The sequence below is a fragment of the Hemitrygon akajei genome, chromosome 7 (genome assembly GCF_048418815.1).
Source record: "Hemitrygon akajei chromosome 7, sHemAka1.3, whole genome shotgun sequence".
Lineage (NCBI taxonomy): Eukaryota > Metazoa > Chordata > Chondrichthyes > Myliobatiformes > Dasyatidae > Hemitrygon > Hemitrygon akajei.
Window position 1 is genome coordinate 31544051 of NC_133130.1, and position 25138 is coordinate 31569188.

Sequence of the window (25138 nt, forward strand, 5' to 3'; positions counted from 1 at the left end):
GAAGCCGTAAATAGATGGCCCTCTAGGAGAAAACGAAAATGCCACACTGCCAAGTACAGACCAAGAACCTCACAGTCGAACGTGCTGTATTTGCGTCACATAGTTGAAGCTGACGGCTAAAAAAGGAGAGAGGCTGCCAAACACCGTTGACCAACTGCTGATGCACCGTGCCGAGGGGGTGCACCAAGAGTGTCGCATTAGCCAGCACCTGCTTAGTGCCGAGAATGCCTTGACGGGCTTGGCTGCTTTGCCCTTAACGGCCTCTTAGAGGGGACGCATGAGCTGATCTGCTTTGGGGACAAAAATGGTGGTAAAATTTCACCATGCCCAAAAACTCCTGCAGGACGTTAACGGTGACTGGCCGAGGAACGTGCTTAATGGCCTCAACTTCAGCTGGCAGGGACCTGCCCCTGCTGCATTGACACAGTGTCCAAGGAAGTTGAGCACGGACAGCCTAAACTGACACTTCACCAGATTCACGATAAGACTGTGCTGACTAAACCTTTTGAAAAGGGTTCTCAAGTGTAAGAGATATTCATCACTAGAAGAACTGGCTACCAAAATGTCATCTGGGTAAACAAACAGGAATAGTAAATCCCTGAGAATACTATCCATGAGGCGCTGAATGGTCTGGGCCGCATTTTTCAGCCTGAATGGCATTTGAAGGAACTCATCCAAACCAAACAGTGTAATATCAGTGGTTTTAGGAATGTCACTTGGGTGGACAGGGACCTGGTGATGACTACGAATGAGGTCCACCTTTGAAAAATTAATTTTCCCTGCTGGGCAGACAGAAGGATCCTGGATGCGCGGGATCGGGAATCGGACAGGGGTCATGGCATTGTTGAGGCAGCGGTAGTCATCACGTGGATCCCACCTGCCTTAGGTTTTGGCACGATGTGGAGAGGGGAAGCCCATGAGCTGCTCGACCGCCTGATGATGCCCCGGTGCTCCACAGCATCAAACTCAGCCTTGGCGACAGCTCGTTTCTCCGGGTCAAGGGGCCTGGTGTGGGTGGTGCACAGGTGAGCTGACGGTGAGGGTGTGGTGCTGCACCCCGTGTTTAGCGGTTAGAGAGGAGAAGGTGGGCTTGGTCAGGTCCAGGAATTTAGCGAGGAGGTGGAGGAAGTCGTCGGAGGCAGAAACGGTGCCGGAGAGGGAGCAGGAAGTCTCTGCGTTGACGAGGTGCCGGTTCTGGACTTAAATGAGAAGGCTGTAGGCGCAGAGGAAGTCGGTGCCCAGCAGCAGTGTATGCACTGCTGTCAACACAAAAATCCAGTAGAACCTCTGCCTGCCGAAGCACAATGCCATCTTATGCTTAGCAAAAGTCCGAATGGACTTTGTCAGCCTCTCTCGTTAGAGCCCGGAGGTCTTTGATGGGAGAGCCAGCCAGACCCAACCGCACCTCGCCTGGGGGTTGTTGCAGGAAAGAGTCTCTGTAGATGAAACACAGCTGATGTCTGCCCGCCAAGGAGGGATAAAATGTGGACCATCAACTCTGATGGCTTGGAGTTGCCTAAGCCGGGCAGTGAGAGGAGCTGATGGGCGCACTCAGACTTGGAAAGTACTGCCAAAACTGCCGACTTCCAGGTGGTGCTGTAGGACGCTCATCATCTTGGTTGCCGTAGAGCCGTCTAACACTGCAACGACGTAGTAATATTTCGTATTGCCCTGTGAGATTCTCCGCACTGCAAACTGGGCCTCTGCCTGAGCAAACCAAACGGTGGCATGCTCCTGCCAGAGTTCAGGGAGCTTGAGAGCAAAGGCATTTGCAGTCATTGTAAAATGAGCAAATTCACTCCGTAATCGTCTGGAGGAACACTGGGGTCACCATTATAGGAGTGTTGACAAAAATCGACAAGTATAATTACTTCTAAAGTACACTTTATTCCCTCAGCCAACAAATGGCGACGTGTGTGTGTGTGTGTGTATATATATACATATATATATGAAAAAAATGCCCCCAAAATGTAATAACGTACAGCGTAACACTTGGCAAACTTAACCCTTAACAGTCTTGGTGAATCCTGTCTCATTAAATTAAGAAGTCCCTACACATGCCCCCCAGAATTCACCTAGCAAAGTCAAATAAGCCGTATAATTTCCATCAGAGATTAGTTGTTAACATTTTATTTTCACTAATAAAACAAAAAGTTTTAAAATATTCTAAAATCTGTTTAAATTATACAAAATTGGCACACTGCAGGGAATGAGTTAGGATCAGATGTTAAAGTGAATCCTGCAAAATGTCTCAGTATTTCCTGGCGCCGTCTAATGAGAAAAACTGTCTTTAATTTTTTTAGAACACAAACACGAGGAAATCTGCAGATGCTGGAAATTCAAACAACAGACACAAAATGCTGGTGGAACACAGCAGGCCAGGCAGCATCTATAAGGAGAAGCACTGTCCTGATGAAGGGTCTTGGCCCGAAACGTCGACAGTGCTTCTCCTTATAGATGCTGCCTGGCCTGCTGTGCTCCACCAGCATTTTGTGTGTGCTGCTTTAATTTTTTTAATTCTCTGTCATATCAAGAACATTTGTAGCTGCACTACTTTCAGAAATGCACTCAGCAGGATATATTAATTTACAATGCAACTGGGCAGTTGGCCACCTACCAAAGATAAATGTAAGGAGCTTGCTGAAACTAAAGCAGAAAATGTTGGGAATTTTCTGCAATTTTGACAGAATCTGTAAAGAGAGAATCTGAGTTAATGTTTCAGGCTGATAAACTTTCATCATAACTCTGATTCTGAACAATATTCTAATGAAAGGTCATCAACTTGCAAACTCTTTCTCTCTCCACATCTGCTGTCTGACCAGCTGGGTATTTTCAACATCTGAAGAATTTTGCTTTAGTTCTGCTGCATAAACTATTTTCTTGATTCCCTAACCTGTCCTTTCCTGGCAGGAAGGAGATGTATCACGTGATATGAGGGACATCGAGATCATTACCCTCTAGAGAAGAATCTGTAACAACCACAGGGGTTTCTTTGGCAAAGTCTTCACCCGTCTTCTTGGTCCGATTACAGAAGTTGGCTGAATGTGTCTACCTGGAGGCACAGAGTGGCTTCCGTACTTGAAGGTCAACTGAGGAAATGATTTTCTCTCTCCTCCAACTCTAGGAGAAGTGCAAAAAACCCCAAAAGAAACCTCTGCACATTGCATTCATTGATCTCACCAAGGCATTTGAATTGGTCAGCAGAGGTGGGCTCTTTCAGATCCACTCTAAGTTAGGCTGCCCATCAAGACTACACAAATTGATCAAATCCTTTCACAACTACATGAAGGGAACTGTGCAGTACAACTGCAGCTCTTTAGAGCCCTTTGACATAAGCAGCAGCATTAAGCAAGACTGTGTCCTTGCCCCAATCTTCTTTGCTTTCTCCTGAGGCATGTATTTGGCATTGTATTTCGCATAACTCCATACTAGATCAGATGACGGGCTTTTTAACCACGTCCACCTAAGAGTCAAAGCCAAAGTGTGCAAGGCTGGGATGAGAGACTTGCTGTTTGCCAATAATGTAGCAGTCACAACCCACACTCCACAGTAGCTCAAAACACATAGACTGAATAAAATGTTCGACTTCATGGAAATGACTAATTCTTATATGAAAGTGGTATTACAGCAATGAGCTCGTACTACTTGCATATTTATAAATGTTGGGCTATTCCAGTAAAATTCATCTTTAAACTGTCAAGGAGTTTCATGTTTTCTTGCATCAATATGAACTACCTCAATTTGTAAGTCACGGGGTTTACAATCAAGACTCTCTGGTTTGGAAGGAAAACGTTGCAAAAGTTCAAATGGCTGACAATTGCTCAGAATTCCTATTTATGGATTCATAAAAATATAGAACACAACAAAAGGTGGTATTGTATTTGTTTCAGACTTAAGCAGATGTTCTCATCGAACTGAATAAAAATTACAGTGGTTCAAGCATATCCAAAGTTGTATTACTTTCTCTTTTACTATAAACAATTTTATTTTCAAAGGCAACATGTACAGATATAAAAGAGATTTGTGGAAAAGGAAAGTAATGCATAGCATTAAAGAAAACTGAAAAAGAAGAATTTATTTCATGCTACAAAACTAAAGTTATAATATGTTAAAATGGTCCATGGCTGAGAGCTTTATACTGAGGATCAGCCTAAACAGGCCTGAAGAAGGTTTTCAGCCTGAAATGTCGACTCTTTTCCACAGATGCTGCCTGACTTGAGTTCCTCCAGCATTTTGTGTGTGTACTTTGTACTTCCAGCATCTGCAGACTTACTCATGTTTAGGCTTAATGACATTGTTGGGAGTAGGGTGTGGTTTATTCTATATAGTCTCTGCTGATACTAGGCACCTAAAAGTAAATGTGTTTGGTTCCATTCTCTATCATTGATGCTTCTCTTCATGGGAAATTCTAAAGTTAAAACCTTGACTGAAGCAAAGTTAAAGGATATTTATGGGACAGAATATTTTGCTACTGGAGTGTGTTGTTTCAGAACTGGTCATCATCAGATGCCAAATTTTTTTATTGTCCTCCTGTAATATATTTACTATGATAAACACAAAAAATTACTATTAAATCTTCACACCTCAACAATTTTTCCAATTATACATCAGGGACAGAGGCTTTCACATGTTGCATACGGATGGAAAGGATTGTGAGGGCGATTGATTTGAGCAGCAGAATATTATAGGACCATTGAGCCTGCTTCACTACTTAAGTTCATGACTGATCTGATTTTTGCTTCAACTATACATTGCAGCTTATTCCCTAAGATTCTAGCTTTCCCTGTATTTTAAACAATTGATTAGACCTTGAATATATTCAGTCTTCACAGTTCTCTGGGGTAGAAAATTCCAATGATTCGAGACTCTTTGAGAGAAGAACTTGGTCCTTTACTCCTAAACCCCTTTTCTTACCTCCACTCAGGACCTCCAATAGTCCTTCCAGATGAAGGAACATTCACCTGCGTATCTCACAGAGTCATCTACTGCATCTGGTGCTCCTGGTACGGCCTCCTCTACATCAGTGAGACCCAATGGAGATTGAGGGACTGCCTCATTGAGCACCTTCGCTTTGGCTGCCACAAAAGGCAGCATTTCCAGCTGACTATAATTCCCTTTCCCATTCTGACATATCAGTCCATGGCCTTCTCTACTGCCAAGTTAGAGAAGTAATACCTCATATTCTGTCTGGTTAACCTGTATGGCATGATGGCATGAATGTGAATTTCTTTAACTCTGGTAATTTCATCCCCCTCCCCCTTCCTTCTTTTTCCATTCCTCATTCTGGCTCCCCTCTTATCCTTCTCCATACATATCCATCACCTCCCTTTGGTGCCCCTCCTCCTTCCCTTTCTCACGTGGTCCTCTGTCCTCTCTATCGGATTCCTTATTCTTCAGTCCTTTACCTCTTTCACCTATCATCTCCCAGCTCTTTACTTCATCCTCCTTCCCCTCATTTGGCTTCACTTATCACCTACCAACTTGCACTCCTTCCTGTCTCCCCACCGTCCACCTTCATTTCCAGTCCTGATGAAGGACATTGGCCTGAAACGATGACTGTCCATATATTTTCCCTGACCTGCTGAGCTCTTCCAGAATTTTGTGTGCGTTGCCCTGGATTTCCAGATTCTGCAGAATTTCTTATGTTTGTGCTCTTGTATTTGTGAAGCAGCCCCTTTCTGCTCACCCACAAGTGAAAAGAGGAGCAGGAATAGACCAGCAGATCCCTCCAGTGTGTCACATCATTCAATATGATCATGGCTGAACTACTCCAGGCCTCAACTCCTGCTCTGTGTCAAATGCTCACAGCCCTCAATGGTAAATATTTCAAACATATTTTTTAAATTCCACTTTAAATACTTCTAAAGAACCACAATCTACAACTTCCTGGAGTAGGGTCGACATTTACCATACCATAAGAGCATCTGCCATGTTTTGTAAAGTTGTATCATAACGCCCCAACGTTTGTATTTTATGCACCAACGTAAGTCTTCTTCACCACCCAATCTAGCTATGTTGGCACTTTCAGGGAAATATGGATTTGAATCCCAATGTCCTGTTCATCAACATGCCTTGGTTACATTGGTATTCCCTGCAAACCATAGAGGCCTCTATAGGACTTGCTAGAACTGATAAGACTGAGTGCATGTTTTTGGGATCCCATACATAATTATAATAATAATATGGAATGAACTGATGTTAAGTCAAATATAGCCACCAACTTCAAAGGATTCAAAGGGTCATTTATTATCAAAGTATATAACTCTGAGGATCTTCTTCCCCTTATAGCCATGAAACTAAGAGAAAAAGAGAACTGCAACACAATCATCAACCCCCTCCAAATCCACCTCACCTGCACACAAAAAATGACAAAAAAATGGACAAAAGTTCAGAATATAAAAAACTATAAGATTGAAATAATCTTATAGTCCATTATCCAAAATCATATCCATATGCACATTGTAGAAAACCTCAGTAACATCCTCTAGGCCCACCGACAGGCCACTGTCACTTACATATTTTACAGAAAATTGCATAGTAGAAAGAGAATGATATTTGTCCTCAATAGAAGTTGTTTCTGCAAAGATTTGAACTCTTTTAAATATCAAGATTTAAACAAGCGAAATCAAATCTTCTTGGCTAAGAGCAGGCAAGCACTGTACATTGGCCACTATTGAACATTATAAAATATTTAGACCTGTACAAGTTCCAACATAAGGTGATATTATGTATCTTGTATTCCATTTTGGAGGGTTCTCAGTGGGAGACCTGGCTACAACACTGTAGGTCTTATTCTTTAACCGAGGACCTTTGAGGATAGATTCAGCAGCCATCAGTCAATATAGGTTAAATGTTTTAGCAAGGAATTAGCTAAAGTAATCACCGGTGCCAAGCTGCATGGGTCCTAGTGCCCTTCCCTTGGACAACATCGGTGGCGTGGAAAGGGGAAGGCCTGCAGCTTGGGAAACTGCTGGTCTCCCATACAACCCTGCCCAGGCCTGCGCCCTGGGAACTCCAGGCGCAGATCCATGGTCTCTCGAGACCGACAGATGCCACCACTAGCGAAAGTACATCAAGGATTGAATTGCATCAGCAAGCACATAGAAAGCACTGAATATGAATGTTTAAAATCTGGATAGCAATTCTTACCTCTGACATTCATTTGGGATTGAATCATTTTGCAGTTAAAATTTAGAATTTTATTATTTATGAAATTGTCAGACAATTTTACTGCTGGAATACTTAGAAACATAGAAACATAGAAAACCTACAGAACAATACAGGCCCTTCGGCCCACAAAGTTGTGCCGAACATGTCCCTACCTTAGAAATTACTAGGCTTACCCAGAGCTCTCTATTTTTCTAAGCTCCAAGCACCTATCCAAAAGTCTCTTAAAAGACTCCATTGTATCTGCCTTCACCACCGTTGCCGGCAACCCATTCCACGCACTCACCACTGTCTGAGTAAAAAAAATTACCCCTGACATCTCCTCTGTACTTGCTCCCCAGCACCTTAAACCTGTGTCCTCTTGTGGCAACCATTTCAGCCCTGGGAAAAAGCCTTTGACTATCCACACAATCAATGCCTCTCATCATCTTATACACCTCTATTAGGTCACCTCTCATCCTCCGTTGCTTCAAGGAGAAAAGGCTGAGTTCACTCAACCTATTATCATAAGGCATGCTCCCCAATCCAGGCAATATCCTTGTAAATCTCCTCTGCGCCTTTTCTATAACTTCCACATCCTTTCTGTAGTGAGGCAACCAGAACTGAGCACAGTACTCCAAGTGGGGTCTGACCAGGGTCCTATATAGCTGCAACATTACCTCTCGACTCTCCAAAATTCAATTCCATGATTGATGAAGGCCAATACACCATATGCCTTCTTAACCACTGAGTCAACCTGTGCAGCTGCTTTGAACGTTCTCGGAGCCCAAGATCCCTTTAATCCTCCACACTGCCAAGTCTTACCATTAATACTGTATTCTGCCATCATATTTGACCTACCAAAATGAACCACTTCACACTTATCTGGGTTGAACTCTATCTGCCACTTCTTAGCCCAGTTTTGATCCTATCAACATCCCATTGTAACATCTGACAGCCCTCCACACTATCCACAACACCTCCACCTTTGTGTCATCAGCAAACTTACTAACCCATCCCTCCACTTCCTCATCCAGGTCATTTATAAAAATCACGAAGAGTAAGGGTTCCAGAACAGATCCCTGAGGCATTCCACTGGTGACCGACCTCCATGCAGAATATGACCTGCCTACAACCATGCTTTGCCTTCTGTGGGCAAGCCAGTTCTGGATCCACAAAGCAATGTCCACTTCGATCCCATGCCTCCTTACTTTCTCAATAAGCCTTGCATGGGGCACCTTATCAAATGCCTTGCTGGAATCCATATACACTACATCTACTGCTCTTCCTTCATCAATGTGTTTAGTCACATCCTCGAAAAATTCAATCAGGCTCATAAGGCCTGACCCGCCCCTGACGAAGTCATGCTAACTATTCCTAATCATATTATACCTCTCCAAATGTTCACAAATCCTGCCTCTCAGGATCTTCTCCATTAACTTATGAACCATTTAGGTAAGAATGGTCTATAATTTCCTGGGCTATCTCTACTCCCTTCACTTGAATAAGAGAACAACATTCGCAACCCTCCAATCCTCTGGAACCTCTCCCGTCCCCATTGATGATGCAAAGATCATTGCCAGAGGCTCAGCAATCTCCTCCTTCACCTTTCACAGTACCCTGGGGTACATCTCATCTGGTCCCTGCGACTTATCTAACTTGATGCTTTCCCACAGCTCCAGCTCATCCTCTTTCTTAATATTTACATGCTCAAGCTTTTCAGTCTGCTGAAAGTCATCACTACAATCACTAAGATCCTATTTCTGAAACAAAGTATTCATTAAGTACCTCTGCTATTTCTTCCAGTTCCATACACACTTTCCCACTGTCACACTTGATAGGTCCTATTCTTTCATGTCTTATCCTCTTGCTCTTCACATACTTGTAGAATGCCGGGGTTTTCCTTAATCCTGCCCACCAAGGCCTTCTCATGGCCCCAGCTGGCTCTCCGAATTTCCTTCCTAAGCTCCTTCCTGTTAGCCTTATAATCTTCCACATCTCTAACATTACCTAGCTCTCTGAACCTTCTGTAAGCTTTTCTTCTTGACTAGATTTATTACAGCCTTTGTACACCACGGTTAGTGTACCCAACCATAACTTCCCTCCATTGGAATGTACCTCTGCAGAACTCCACACAAATATTCCCTGAACATTTGCCACATTTCTTCTACACTTTTCCCTGAGAACATCTATTTCCAATTTAAGCTTCCAATTTCCTGCCTGATAGCCTCATAATTTCCCTCACTCCAATTAAACGCTTTTCTAACTTGTCTGTTCCTATCTTTCTCCAATGCTACCTGACCAGGTTGATTTTCCAATACCAAATCAAGTACAGCCTCTCCTCTTGTAGGCTTATCTATATACTGTGTCAAGAAACCTTCCTGAACACACCTAACAAACTCCACCCCATCTAAACCCCTTGCTCTAGGCAGATGCCAATCGATATTTGGGAAATTAAACTCTCCCATCATGACAACTCTGTTATTATTACACCTCTCCAGGATCTGTTTCTCTATCTGCTCCTCGATATCCCTGTTACAACTGAGCGGCCTATATACAACACCCAGTAAAGTTATTGACCCCTTCTTGTTCCTAATCTCCACCCACAGAGACTCTGTAGACAATCCTGCTCCTATTTCTTATATTCTTATGTTTCATAGATGCTCCTTGGCCTGCTGCATTCTTCCTGCATATTGGGTGTGTTGTTTGTATATACAGCATCTGCAGATTTTCTTGTGCTTAAGTATTTTCTTGTCAGATGAATGAATCCTTCCCTGGGGTTCCACTGGCTGTTACTATTTCATCAAGCACACTTTGGTGGAGTACATCAAAATAGAATGAAAGCCAAAAATGGGACAATAAAGGCACAGGTCCTCATCCAACCTGCTCACACTACACCAGATCCAACAATTATGATTCTTAGTGACACACTGCAAAATGTGGATCATATCATAAGGAAGACAGATAGAGACAGTGAAGTGCATCACTGACTTCCATGTGCCAACAATTGAGGAGTTGGGTATTTGAAGCTCAAGATATTAGAGGTATCACAAAATATCAGTGTTCTCTTCTGAGACAACATGGGCTATGTTGGTGTGAATGTGTTATTTGCATGCCTGACACAGACAATAAGACCATAAGATATAGGAGCAGAAGTAGACCATTTAGCCCATTGAGTCTGCTCTGCGATTCAATCATGGGCTGATCTAATTTTTCCAGTCATCACCACTCCCTTGCCTTCTCCCCATACCTTTAGAAGCCCCGATTAATCAAGTACCTATCTATCTCTGCCTTAAATGCATCCAATGACTTGGCCTCCACAGCCACTTGTTGCAACAAATTCCATAGATTTACCACCCTCTGACTAAAGTAATTTCTCCAGATCTCTGTTCTAAATGGATGTCCTTCAATCCTGAAGTCATGCTCTCTGTCCTAGACTCCCTTACCATGAGAAATAACTTTGCCATATCTAATCTGTTCAGGCCTTTAAACATACAGAATGTTTCTATGAGATCCCCTCTCATTCTCCCGAACTCCAGGGAATACAGCCTAAGAGCTGCCAGACGTTCCTCATATAGTAACCCTTTCATTCCTGGAATCATTCCCGTGAATCTTCTGAACCCTCCCAATGTCAGTATATATTTTCTAAAATAAGGAGCCCAAACCTGCACACAATACTCCAAGTGAGGTCTCACAAGTGCTTTATAGAGCCTCAACATCACATCCTTGCTCTTATATTCTGTACCTCTAGAAATGATTGCCAATATTACATTCACTTTCTTCACCACTGACTCAACCTGGAGGTTAACCTTTAGGGTATCCTGCACAAGGACTCATGAGTACCTTTACATCTCTGCATTTTGAATTCTCTCCCATCTAAATAATAGTCTGCCTGTTTATATCTTTCACTAAAGTGCATGACCATACACTTTACAACATTATATTTCATTTGCCACTTCATTGCCCATTCCCCTAAACTATCCGAGTCTCTCTGCAGGCTTTCTGTTTTCTCAACGCTACCCACTCCTCCACCTATCTTTGTATCATTGGAAAAATTAGCCACAAATCCATTAATCCAATAGTCCAAATCATTAAAAAGCAGTGGTCCCAACACCGACCCCTGTGGAATGCCACTGGTAGCTGGCAGTCAGCCAGATTAGGATCCCTTTATTCCCAATCTCTGGTTTCTGCTGATCAGCCAATGCTCCACCTATGCTAGTAACTTCCCTGTAATTCTATGGGCTCTTATCTTGCAAAGCAGCCACATGTGCGGCACCTTGTCAAAGGCCTTCTGAAAATCCAAGTACACCACATCTACTGCATCTCCTTTGTCTACCCTGCTTGTAATTTCCTCAAAAAATTGCAGTAGGCAGGATTTTTATGTAAGAATCTCAAAACAGATATTTTAATCTAAGCTCTATTGTGGGAAGAAATTAGCAGGGGAATGGAGAAAAAATATATTCAAGCAACTGTTCAAAACATCCTTAAGCAGTCCTGGGAATCTCTGGTCCATGAGAAGGAGCATTTGCGACATTAGTAATTGATCATATGCGTGTAATTAGATGGCATGAGGGCATTGGGCTGGAAGGGCAGTTCATGATGCTGTATTTCTAAAAGGCTCCAATTTACAGGATTGAACAAGACTGCAGAGAGTTGTAGACTCTGCTTGTTCCGACACGGCCACAAGCCTCCCCATCATCAAGGACATCTTTAAAAGGAGGTGCCTCAAGAATACAGCATCCATCATTAAAGACTCCTCACCAGCTGGGACAAGTCTTCTTCTCATTGCCACCATCACGATGGAGGTACAGGAGCTTGAAGACAAACACTCAACAATTTAGGAACAGCTTCTTCCCATCTGCCCATCAGATTTCTGAACAGTCCGTGAACCCATGGACTTTAATTCACGATTCATCTTTATTTATTTATGTATCTATCTATCTATCTATTTATTTATTGTTTATTTTATTTTTTATTATAACTTATGTCTTGCACTGTGCTGTTGTCATAAAATAACAGATTTCATGACATACTGTATGCTAATGATAATAAGCCCGATTCTGAGTGCCGCTAATGTGTCCACAAATCCCTGAAATTCACTGGCTGAAGAGGCTAATGTTCTATTCCCAACCAGCACTCCCACCTCTGAGACCTTGGCTACACTCAGATAGATACATTGGGAAGCCATCTGAAAATGTGTTTTTTTCTCTTTATAAGGAATTCTTTAGGCCAAGTTTTATAAAAACATCTCTCCCAATAATGAGCCTCACACATAGGGAGAAGATCCAACACATAGTGCTTTTGGACCCTGAGATGAAAAGAAATGGTGAACATGGCTGTAATATGCATTCTCAGCAAACAAAGCCAGACATTAATGCCAAAATGCTTTAGGATATTCTTTTTAATGCAGTATTGCAAAAGTTCTTCATTAAATTTGCTGTTTAGTGATATCAGCATTACTGAATGCTGAAAAAGACTGCCATAATTTTATTGCTACCACACTGTTGTTTAAACAGCTGCAGAAATACACACAGTGGCCGCTTTATTGGGTACCTCCTGTGGTGTATGTTCGTGGTCTTCTGCTGCTATAGCCCATCCACTTCAAAGTTTAATGTGTTGTGCCTTCTGACATGTTCTTCTGCGCACCACTGTTGTCAAGCATGGTTGAATTACTGTTGTCTCCTAGTCAGCTTGAAGCAGTCTGGCCATTCTCCTCAGATCTCTCTCATTCACAAGTTATTTTCCCCCACAGAACTACCTCTCACTGGATTTTTTTGGGTTTTTTTTTTGCACCATTCTCTGTAAACTCTATAGACTGTTTTGTGTGAGAATTCCAGGAGATCTGCGATTTCTGAGATATTCAGAACAACCTGTGTGAAACCAACAATCATTCCATGGTCAAAGTCACTTAGGTCACATTCCTTCCTAACTTGGATGTTTGGTCTGGACAGCAACTGAACCTCTTGATTACTTATGCATGTTTTAATACATTGAGTTGCTGCCACATGATTGGCTGATAAGATATTTGCATTAATGAGCAGGTGTACAGGTGTACCTAATAAACTTGTCACTGAGTGTACATGCCAATGGAATAACAAAAGGCAAATTAAATTGATAAATTATGAATCTGATTTAATCACCAGCCAATATTATACATGGCATTTTAAATTCAAAGATGATTTTCTTTGCTTTTTTCCACTGCTCCAACACTTATCTCGTATCTCCAGTGTATTATTAAAGGCTTGTCAGGTGCAAACAAAACAGAATTTCGAACAAGTACCTTTTTTTTAGCCTGGAGCAGCTCCTGATAGGCACTGGAACGTAGGAAACGAGGGTAGGAATCACTTTTCATCAGTTTGTAAATGTGCTCCTAAAACAACAAGATATTAGCTGTAAACTTAAGAAGGCTGTATCATGTAGCACACGTATAGTAAAGTCTAACAGTGAGAACATATTGTAAGAATACAAGAAAATATGACCCTCTTTGTCCCTCAAGCCTGTCCCACAATTCTCAATGATCCTGGCTGATCTGCCTCAATTTCAGCTCCTTATATCATCAATTTTCTGATATTCAAAGCGGTGCGGCACAGTACAGGCCCTTCAGCCCATGATGTCTTTATCTAACTTTGTTACATAACTTCAGTAAAATAGCCTCCATAACCTCCAGGTGCTTCATTTTTATCCCACGTTCTAAAGCTGTCAAGATTGGTGGGTAAGTTGGCCACTGTAAATGACCCTCAGTATGTAGGGCATTAGAGTGAAAGATTTAAGAAGTACCTTTGTGGTAACTTCTTCAAGCAGAATGTGGTGTGCATATGGAGTGAGCTCCCAGAGAAGGTGGTTGAAGCAAGTAGAACAATATGGGTGGCTCAGTAGCACAGTGGTTAGTATAGCACTTTTCAGTGCTGGCAATTGAAATATTGGGATTCAATTCCTGCTGCTACCTGTAAGGAGATTGTGTGTTCACCCTGTTTTCTCTGAGTGCTCCCATTTCCAAAGGCATACACGTAGTCAGGCAAATATGAAAAAATCTTCAGATGCTGGAAATCCAAATCAACACACATAAAATGATGGAGGAACTCAGCAGACCAGGCAGCATCTATGGAGAAGAGTAAACAGTCAACGTTTTGGGCTGAGACCCTTCCTGATCCTGATGAAGGGATCCTGGCCCAAAACGTCAGCTGTTTTGTCTTTTCCATAGACGCTGCCTGGCTTGGTGAGCTGCCCCAGCATTTTGTGTGTGTTACATATGGTTAAAGTTAGGGTTAGCAAGTCGCGGCCAGAAGCATGACAGCACTTATGGTCTGCTCCCAGCACATTTTGTATTGTATTTATCATCCCGCATGTGACACATTTCATTGTATGTTTCAATGTACATGTGAAATATAAAGCTAATCTCTCTTTAAATCCCCTTCTTTTTAGAAAAACAACTTTACAAAAAAAATTTGGATAAGTACGTGGGAGCATTCGGAGGAAACCCATATTGTCAAACTCTGCACAAACAAGACCTGAGGTTTCCATTGTATCCAGGTTTAATAGATCCCTAAAACAACATTGATACCAGCTGTTCCACTGTGTTGCCTCATTTGCATTCTGCTTCTTCTTAACCTTTGATTGATCATCCTCTCAGTTTTGGAGTACTTCATGGGTCAGGTGACACTCTGTGGACAAAGGAGTAAATTGGCAATCTACTCATGGGCCCGTGAAATGGCTGCAGAAAGATCTCAGAAGAGACACTTATGGTGATTCATCTTTTGATTGCTAAGAAAGGGGAAGATGGATGATGGCATTTACTGACCCCACTCAAATAATCTATGCTCTACTATCATTTCCCTTCTTGTAGAAAATGTGCAGTTTCATAATGCAGATAAGAAGATTATATATAGGTTATGAGTAATCCAGTAATAGCCACATGCCTTCATTCACTGCATGATACCTATTTTCCCTGGACACATGCAGCTTACATCAATGTACATTTCCTGCGACAATTCTAAAAATAATGTGCACTTTCTACCTCAGCGATGTAAATTGCTCACCTGAGCATCTTCAAATGCATATCTTCCTGGGTCCTTCACATTTTGTGTGGTCTTATCATAGCTTTTGGAATCTACATTTATGGCACTGGGGGCTCCTGGGGCTAGAAACTCCAGCCAGATTTCCTGAACACGAGATGGAACCTCACGAATGGGCCTCTTCTTCAGGTCCAGGACAGCTAACCAGAACCTGTTCAAATGTTAAAAGATATTCTGTTATTACGGCTTGCATTGCTATGAGTTAGCAAATGTTAGCTAATGAGATAATGTGAGAAACCCGAGCGGGAGTAGGCCTTTCAGCCTTTCAAGTTAGAGTCATAGAGCACGATAGCCCAGAATCAGACCCTTCTGCTCATCTAGTCCTTGCTAAACTATTATTCTCTCTTGTCTCATTGACATGAACCTGGACCATAGTCCTCCATACCCCTCACATCCATGTACTCATCTAAACTTCTCTGGAGTGTTGAAATTGAACCCACATCCACCATTTCTGCCGACAGCTCGATCCATACTCTCACCACCCTTCGAGTGAAGAAGTGCTCCCCTTAAACATTTCACCTTCCACCCTTAATCCATGCCCTCTAGTTCTAGTTCCAAACAATCCTGGTTGATTATCCACCTCAGTACCTTGTTCCCGCCCTTTCCTCATATCGCCGGATCACTTCAGCGTTAAACAATAAATTTACTCACTTTATATTGACTTAGCTTCCAGTGACTTCTGTGGAAGGAAATTCCACAGGTGAAAAAAACTTTTGATCCCAGCTGTAAATCATATCCTGATGCTGTGGCCCCAGTCCTGGATTCCCCACCTACTGAGACCATCCTCTTTCTGCTTAGTCTGCATTGGCCTGTAGGATTTTATATGTTTCTACAAGATTCCTTCTCACAAAAACCTACAAAATTCTAACAGGTCAAACAGGATAGAATCTCATTCATTTTTCCCACTGAATATAAACCTAACAGACTCAGTCTTTCCTCAGATGTCATTCTAGCAAATGAGAAGAGAAACAGACAGAGATAGTAAGCTTGATGGGATCATTGCTGTGAAGACTTAGCTGAAGATGTACCTTTATGTAATTTCAGGCAAAAGCTAATGACACAGCCCATCACCTAACTGAGAAAACATCAAGATGTCCTGAAATAGCACAAGAGACTAGGAGAAGGATCCCAATGATGGCCATAGAATGTCACAGACACTTATACAGTAACTGTAACAATTATACAGTTTTGAGTTTATAATCTAGATAGTATAGTAATGAATATGGACTGAGATGGAACAAGAGAGAAAACATAAGTTAAAAGATAATCAGCAATATATTGTGAGGAAGTGACCACAGAACATAGGACCATTAAGACATAGGGGCAGAATTAAGCCATTTGGCCCACTGAGTCTGTACTGCAAACAGTCAGTATGGGTGTTGTCAGTATGTTGTTCAAGAAGAGCATCAACTCTTATCAGATAATTTTCTGATCAAGAGATGCTTCATCTGTGTACCAGTAGTTAGTTTGCAAATTATGCATATGTGATCAAGAAATAAAATGTACTGAAAGTGCTGCATAGCAGGGAAAGCCTTGGTTTGACTCAACTTCCAGCTTGCCTAATCACATGTACTTGCCCCAGACGCATGCTCCTTTATTTCCTTTCAACTGCCTGCTCAGCTAATCTATTCTTAAACAACAATTCGGTATCTACTTAAATTATTAATTCCAGACATGTATTTTGTGGTTTTAGGACCAGCTGCTAAAGTCATTCTCCTGCTTCCTATCCAAAGTAGTTCATGTTTAATATTGTATCCAATTTTTTGACCATATATATTTCACCTTCACGGTAATAAAATTCCCCAAAGGACATCACTGGAGTGAAATTAAACAGAAATGACTGGAAACAGTCTGTTTCTATGTCTACATTACTCTATTTGCATTATTTAATATTTCTCTATTAAAAACAGGGTTTCTGTGGTTTCAAACTGGTATTAATGTTCTGTCTCGACGTGAAGAGGATAAGAGGTGACTTGATAGAGGTGTGTAAATTGATAAGAGGCATAGATCAAGTGGATGGTGAACACTTTCATTATTTTCAAATATACCTCAAAAAGCACAGTAAGTTTCTGTAACGTAATTTATTTCATGATGCTTGCGTGCTCTCTTCTTAGCTCTTACTACTTTGTGGGAAAATTTTAGTCTAATTAACTCACTAGAACATAGGACAGTGCAGACACTTTGGCCCATGATGTTGTATCAACCATATAACCGACTCTAAGATCAATCTAACCCTTCCCTCCCATATAGTCCTCATTCTTATATCATCCTTGTGCTTATCTAAATGCCCCTAAAATATTTGCATCTATAACTACCCATGGCAGCACATACCATCCACCTACCACTGTGTAAAAAACTTATCTCTCACATCCCTCCTATACATTCCTCCGATAACCTTAAAATGCCCTCTCTTGTATCAACCATTTCCACCCTGAGAAAAAAAAAGTGTTGGCTTGATCTATGCTTCCTATCAAATCTCTTATCTATGCCAGCTCTATCAAATGACGACTCATCTTCCTTCACTTTGAAGAGAAAAACACTAGCGTGCTTAACCTATATTTCTTTAGTTTTATTTAGCAACACAGTATGGAGTTGGCCCTGCTGGGAATATGACAACTGCCCCAGCAACCCCACAACCCTGATTAACCCTAACCTAATCATGGGGCAATTTACAATGACCAGTTAACCCACCCAGTTCAAATTTGAACTGTGGAAGGAAATGGGAGCGGCCCAGGGAAAACCTATGCATTCTATGGCAAGGATGTATAGAAATTCCTTACAGAACAGTACCAGAAGTTAACTCCAAATTCTGGAATGCCCCGAGCTGTAACAGTGCTGTGCTAACTGCCATGCTAGCGTGGTGCCCACAGTATCTTATCCTCAGAGGACATACTCTCCAATCCAAGCAGTATCCTGTTAAGTCTCATCCACACCTTCTCTAAACCTTCCACGTCTTTCCTATAATGAGATGATCAGAAATGAACACAATATTCCAAATGTGGTCTCAACAGAACTAATTCCTTTCATTTGTTTATTTTAGTATTTCTCACCTTTCTTTCAGTTGATTCTGGATTTATCATATTCCCAATCTTTTTGTCTTTTACAAACACTGGAACAATGAAAGTACTAACTCATTCATCTATCATCAATTCATTATTTTCCATTCTCAGGATCTAAACTCCCATTGAATAAACATATCTTTACTGCTGGTCCAGGCAGTCAATCCCAATGAAGAGACTGTGAAGTCAGTAGATTCACCCCTTTGGAGTAGTTGTGAACATGCATGCACAAGGATTTTCTTTATTTCCTCTTAAGAATTCTGGAGCAACAGCTGGTACAAGTGAAGTTCCAGAGATTCTAATTTCAAACTACAGGGTGAAGGAGCCCAATAGATTCATGAAAATCCATTTCCAGCATTTCATCTCATGTAAGTAAAGGTGATATTGAAAAAACACTTGGTGTTTGATAATCAGAATCAGAATCAGGTTTAGTATCACCAGCATATTTCATGGAATTTGTTGACTTTGAGGCAGCTGTCAATGCAATACATAATAATAGAAAAAATGAGAATTATGGTAAAAAATAATATATAAAATAGTTAAATAAATAGTGCAAAAATAGAAATGAGGAAGTAGTGAAGTAGTGCTCATGGGTTCAAAGTTCATTCAAAAATAGGATGGCAGAGAGGAAGAAGCTGTTCCTGAATCGCTGAGTGTGTGCCTTCAGGCTCCCGTACTTCCTCCCTGATGGTAGCAATGAAAACAAGGCATGACCTGGGTGATTGGGGTCCTTAATATTGGATGTCACCCTTTTGAGTCATCACTCCATTGACACTATGATGCCAGTGCCCATGGTGGAGCTGACTAAGTTTAAATCTCTCTCTGGCTTATTTCGATCAAAGATCCAGATTAGGCTAAATTGAACTTTATGAAAAACGTGCATTAGTAGCACAATGCTGTTGAATATGCAGTTGATATCAGCATAGGATTTCCATCAGTACAACACAGTTACAAGCCATTCTGGCCATGATGCTGTGCTGAATTAAATAAACTAGTAATGAAGTGCCCAGTCAAACTGGCCCATTCTGCTTGTATATTATCATATCCTTCCATTTCCTGGATATCCATGTGCCCTTCTAAGAATCTCTTAAAGGTCTCTATCATATTTGCCTTCACCTCTACTCCTGGCAGTCCAGCCCTGGCACCATTTGCTCTCTGTACAAAAAAAGACTTGCCCTCCTCTCAACTTGAATGCATGCCTTCTCATATTGGATATTTTGAGCATAGGAAAGAAGGTACCAACTATACCTTTCACAATATTAAATTTCTCTCAGGTTTCCCCTCAGCCTCTGCCACTCCAGAGAAAACAACACAGCTTTGCCCAACTTTATCTTACAGCACACACCCTGTAATCCAGCAGCAGCCTGTAACTCTCATCTGTGTCCCCTTCAAAGTCTTGACATCCTCCCTATAATGGAATGACCAGAACTGACTGTATTACTTCAGATGCAGCCAAACCAGAGTTAAATTTTATTTTATTGTTTTTATTGAGATATGGTGGGGAATTGGCTCTTCTGGCCCTTTGAGCCATGCCACGCAATAATTTGCCGATTTAATCCGAGCCCAAATATGGGGCAATTTACAATGGTCAGTTAACCTACCAACTGGTATGTCTTTGGACCACGGAGGAAACTGGAGCACCTGGAGGAAATTCATACGGTCACGGAGAGAACATACAAACTCCATACAGGCAGCACCGGGAATTGAACCTAGGTTGTATGCACTGTAAAGCATTGTGTTAACCACTACGCTACTGTGCCACTAAATCAAGCTGCAACAGAGGTAATTTAATAAAGGCAAGCATGCCATATGAATTCCTAACCATCCTATCAATGTGTGCAATCACTTTCAGGGAGGGTGGACATGGATCCCAATATCCCTCTGCATATCAGCACTGTACAGTGTACTGTATTGTCACTTTACATTTGATGACCCGAAGTGAACACTTCACATTTGGCTTGGCTAAACTTCTCCTGCCTTTTCTTTGCCCATGTTTGTAACTGATCTGTATCCCACAGTATCCTTTGGCAATTTTCCACACTATCCACAACATCACCAGTCTTCGTATTGTCTGTAAACTTACTAACCCACCCATTCACATTTTCATGCAGTTCATTTATGCATAATCACAAGCAGCAGAGTTTGCAGTATGGATCCCTGTGGAGCACCACTAGTCACTGACCTCTAGACAGAATAAATCTCATTGACCACTGTATTGGCAACTTGAACAAACCAATGCCGCTTCTGGTCCCAGAAGACAGAGGGTAATGGTTCTACATGGGTAGTTATCCTAATGTGATACGCCCTCTGATCAATCCAATAATAATGTTCAAAAAAGTAGAAGAAATGTATTCGATCCTTTATTAGCAATGAGTAAAGCACACAATCTTGAAACGACAAAACTTATGGAATTAAAGCCAGCGATATTAAATGTCCTTAAAAAATTTCAAATGTAATTAAGCAAAGTTAGGCAGTCAACAAAAGATATGACACCTAACTGTCCCCAACTCTAAGTTGCCCAGAAAAAAGCATGACTATGTAACTAATCTTCTCACCCACACCCACATGACTAACTACTATAATGAACGCAATAAACATGCAACACAGAACACAATGCGGATAGAAAACAGATGCATGGCCACTTCCCTCTGTCTTCTATGATCAAGCCAGTTCTGAATTAAAATAGCCAATTCACCATGGATCCCATGCATATTAGTCTTCTCAGTGAGCCTACCATGAGGGGCCTTATCAAAATCCTTGCTAAAATCCATGTTGACATATCCACAGTTCTGTCACAGCCTGTCTCATCTGCAATCAAGTTAGTAAGATACGGCCTGCTCTGGATAAGACATTGCTGACTTTCCCTAATGGCTTTTCAAAGGCTCATAATTCCTTCCCTAAGAATCCCTCCAATAGCTTTCCTACCAATGGTGTGAGACTCATTGTCTATAGTTTCCAGGATTATCCATATTTCCTTTTTGAATAACAAAACATTAACTACTCACAAGTCCTCCAGGACCTCACTTGTGGCTAGAAAGACACAAAAGTCATGATCAAGTTCCCAACAATCGCATCCTATGCTTCTCTCAATAATCAGAGTTAAATACCATTAGGCCCTGGGGACTTCATGTAAGCTCTGAGAGGATTTTACTAGGGATAGACAGTTTTGATATTAGTTTGGTCACTTTCCCCTGGAAGAATGCTGCTGTACATACCGGAGGTTCTCAGAACTGAATTCAGACTCCACAAATTTAAGAAACTGTTCACGGCCAACAGGATCTTTTAGAACTTCATCAATGCAGAAACCCCATCGCTTTACTCTCTGTCCGTATGGTTCCTTGCTGCAAACACAAGTGGTAAAGATTCTTAAGAGTTATTAACAACAGCAGCAAGTTGCACTTGTGCATTTGGGCTTCAAAAAACTACAAGCGTTAATAGGATCTTCAGTAATTTCAAACTGTTTCATATTTCTTATATTAACAAAAAATCCCAGCAAGCAGGAAAGATAGCCAATGTACAATAACTTAGTTTCATCATCTTGTCTCTTTCGACACATGGGTAAATGTTTAATTTCCAAATACGTATCCATTTTACTTTTAAAATGCATTTTGGAAACTGTTTCCTCCACTGCACCTACTGTGATCCGGCATTTCTGTATGAGAAGAATTCTCTGATTTCTCCCTCTGGATTTGTCATGCTGATCCTTATTTTATACCCTCTGGTTATGAACTCACTAACTAAATGGAGATATTTGTTTTCCCTTTTTTTTCCAAAACCTTTCAACATTATGAATAACCTCTTGGATCTCCTCATAATCTTCAATGATGCGATGGAAATTCATTCTGGCTGACAGTGTTAAGCAACATGAAACATTGAATTGAGTCAATGGAATTGAAATCAGTATGCAGATACAATGGTACATCCTTTTTAGTCCTATAAAATCGGAATGGATTTCTAGGTGCTACCCATTTTTCAGCCTCATCCAGGTACTTTGGGTCTGGGAGAAGGAAAAAAAACTACCTTCTACCGACTGTGAAAACCAGTGTAGATTAATAATGCAGAATTCTGGTTCATCACGAGAGGAAGAAATCTGAAGGTTGATAACAAAACAACTTTTCCTGAACTCACCTATTTGTTTACATTGGCAAGATATTGGTGTTCATTCTCTTTTGGCTGTGGTAAATTGACACCAATTGAATGACATGCATAGAAAATCAGGGAATTGATAGAGAAAAAAATCATTACGAGGCTTCTTAACTGAAATCCTGTCATCAATTTTCCTCTGAGTTGTTCTCAATGACTAATTTTCTGCACAAACTGCAATGGCCACATTACTAATTCATTTACCACAGAGATGAAAATACTCTTTCCATAAAAGGCTTCCATGGAGCTGAGGAAAAACTGATGTGCACACTCTTCTGTGGAAAGGATGTGTCCTCATTCAGTCCCATGACATGCAACATAAGTTTATCAAAGAAACAATTATCATAGTACAAACTACCCTGAGTAACAAATAGGGTCCATTTTTACAGATTTCATCTATTAAGTCAGAAAATTACTCAGAATACTTCCACAATATTGTAATGAATGAAATTAAAAGCAGAAGATGGGTAATTACTAAATGTGGAGGGAGAGAGACAACTACTTCTGCCACTCGTAGCAACAAGCAAATACTCTTATGTCAGACTTTTGAATTTAATAATATAATGGGAGCTTGCTTGTACATAGGTGTATCGATCAGTTAGATATTTATAACCTGGGGACAGCATTAAGGTGCATAATGTAGAGATGTAGAGATCATTGTCACTGATGCTTGGGCAGAGAATGTCGGCAAATTGTCTTTTCCCTGTGGAAAACTTTTAATTTGCATCTCTTTGCTGATTCTCTATGGGGTATACACCTTGATTTACTGTAATGAAAAGTCTAGGTCACAGGTATGCACCTGTTCAATTCTGTTTGTAAAATGCTGAAGTGATGGTAATAAACTTCAATGAACATCTGGTAGTGGGTGTACTTCAGAGGCAGTAAAGTGAGGAGCATCCAGAACTGTGATTATTGTATGATGGTTGCTAATTGACCCAGAACGATCACTAGCACAATCTAACATGAATGAAATGGCTTTTACATGCAAATTATGTATTAAATGGGTTCACTTTCCAGGCAATTTTTAGAAAATAAATGAACCTGTTTGTATTTTGGTTCCTTTAAAGATTTATGTAACAAAAAGTTAAACCTATTCATTAGATCTATTAAATTAAGCAATCAACACTATTATGCCATTGATTAATAGACAAAATAAATGGCATTCTAGCAGCAAAATATACTGTCTTAATTTAACATCCTGTTTCTTAATACAATATCCTTTAATGTATTTTAATAAAATGATGCTTTTAAAATATTCTGGCTATAGGCATGATATAAGCTATGATTAAGGAACAATTGTTCCATTTAGTGTCGGAATGTTTAATTGAGGACTCAGAAATATTCAGAAAATTCTAACCAAGTTTTTAATGTATGGAGATATGACAGTGTAGGGATAGAGAGATACATGGAGGTAAACATATATCTTTACCTTTAAGGACCACTACGTTATCCTTTGTATTAAACAAGTCCTTAAGGAAGTGGTCTGGGGAGCCTGTTGTTCTCCGCACAGAAGATTGGCACAGACCCTTTATCCTTTAAACAGTGCAGCTACGCAATAACATTCCTGCAGCTATTGGAAGCTTTCCCTGTTATCTCAGAATCCATTTGATATTAAAATAGCAAACTGAAGTATCTGAATTTTGGAACCTCGGTGTCTCAACTTATCTAAACACACATTCCACAGAGACACTTCGTGAGACAGCTCTGGATCTCAATCTGCCATGGGTGTCTTTTTCAAGATTAAGAGTTTCTGCTTTCCTTGAATTAAAAACTTTGTTACTTTCTTTTACAAATTTAGAGAAATTTAAGAAGATTTGATACCTTTTCGTCCTAATCTCTAACAAGATGCACTTAATAGAATTTAATATAGCAAGCAAAGTGGAGACTAAAGATTCTTCAGCTATAGCAGTATTACAAGTAGTATGCAAAATAGAATTTAGAAAATCCAATGTCTGGGTCAATTAAACCAGATACATTTACTACTTAAGCTTTACTATAGTTTAACCAATATTGAAAGTTCTTCATCGGGGAAGGAAAAGGAAAGTAACAAAACTTTAGTTTTTAATGTCCCTGGTCTGAAGTAATCCACACAAAACAATTAACTCAATATGATACAGCTGTAATTTGGTAATTCAACTGACTTTATATTATAACACCTGTCAATATCCTTGTTTGATGTAAGCACACATGTTCCAGTGGAGGGCACTGGAGTGAGTATTTTTTAAAGTCAGATATGGAGGTCCATGCAATTGAACATTTACATCTGGTTCCTACAGATTTCACTCTAATTTAAGTCAATGGAAAACATTATGACCTGTTTGGATAGTGAAATGGATCAATATCACTTGCAGTCAATTTATTGAACCATCAAACATTTTCAAATGATACAGAACAAAGAAAACTTTAATGAATGGTAGTAAAAGTGCATAATTTACCACTTTGCATCAGTTCTTTTCTCTTGCTATCAGTAAGTATGAAATCCCAGCTCTAATGAGAACTCATATTTGAAGTAACTGAAAACATTTCAATGATTTCTTTGTTGTTTAGAATGTGATACATGTATAAAAATTTATCTAGTAAGTATTCTAATGTTCAAAGTTAGCAGTGCAGTATAAAAATTGAAGTCTTTCCAAGCTGAAGGAGTCAACACAGACTGTCTGTGCTCAGCAGCAGTTTATCTAGTCGATGTGCAATACAGGGAATAACAAACAAACAAGC

The 25138-nt window shown here is 40.6% G+C and overlaps 1 protein-coding gene across 3 annotated transcripts in view; it reads right to left on the reverse strand.

Moving 5' to 3' along the window:
• LOC140730328 (regulator of G-protein signaling 7) overlaps positions 1-25138 on the reverse strand; it is a 463821-nt gene that overhangs the window by 9422 nt on the left and 429261 nt on the right. For all 3 annotated transcript variants that reach the window (XM_073050595.1, XM_073050593.1, XM_073050594.1), the window contains exons 14-16: positions 21493-21618; positions 15183-15369; positions 13427-13516 (exon numbers count right to left, since the gene is read on the reverse strand). In XM_073050595.1, coding sequence (XP_072906696.1) covers positions 13427-13516; positions 15183-15369; positions 21493-21618 — 403 coding nt within the window. The remainder of the gene's footprint in view (positions 1-13426; positions 13517-15182; positions 15370-21492; positions 21619-25138) is intronic.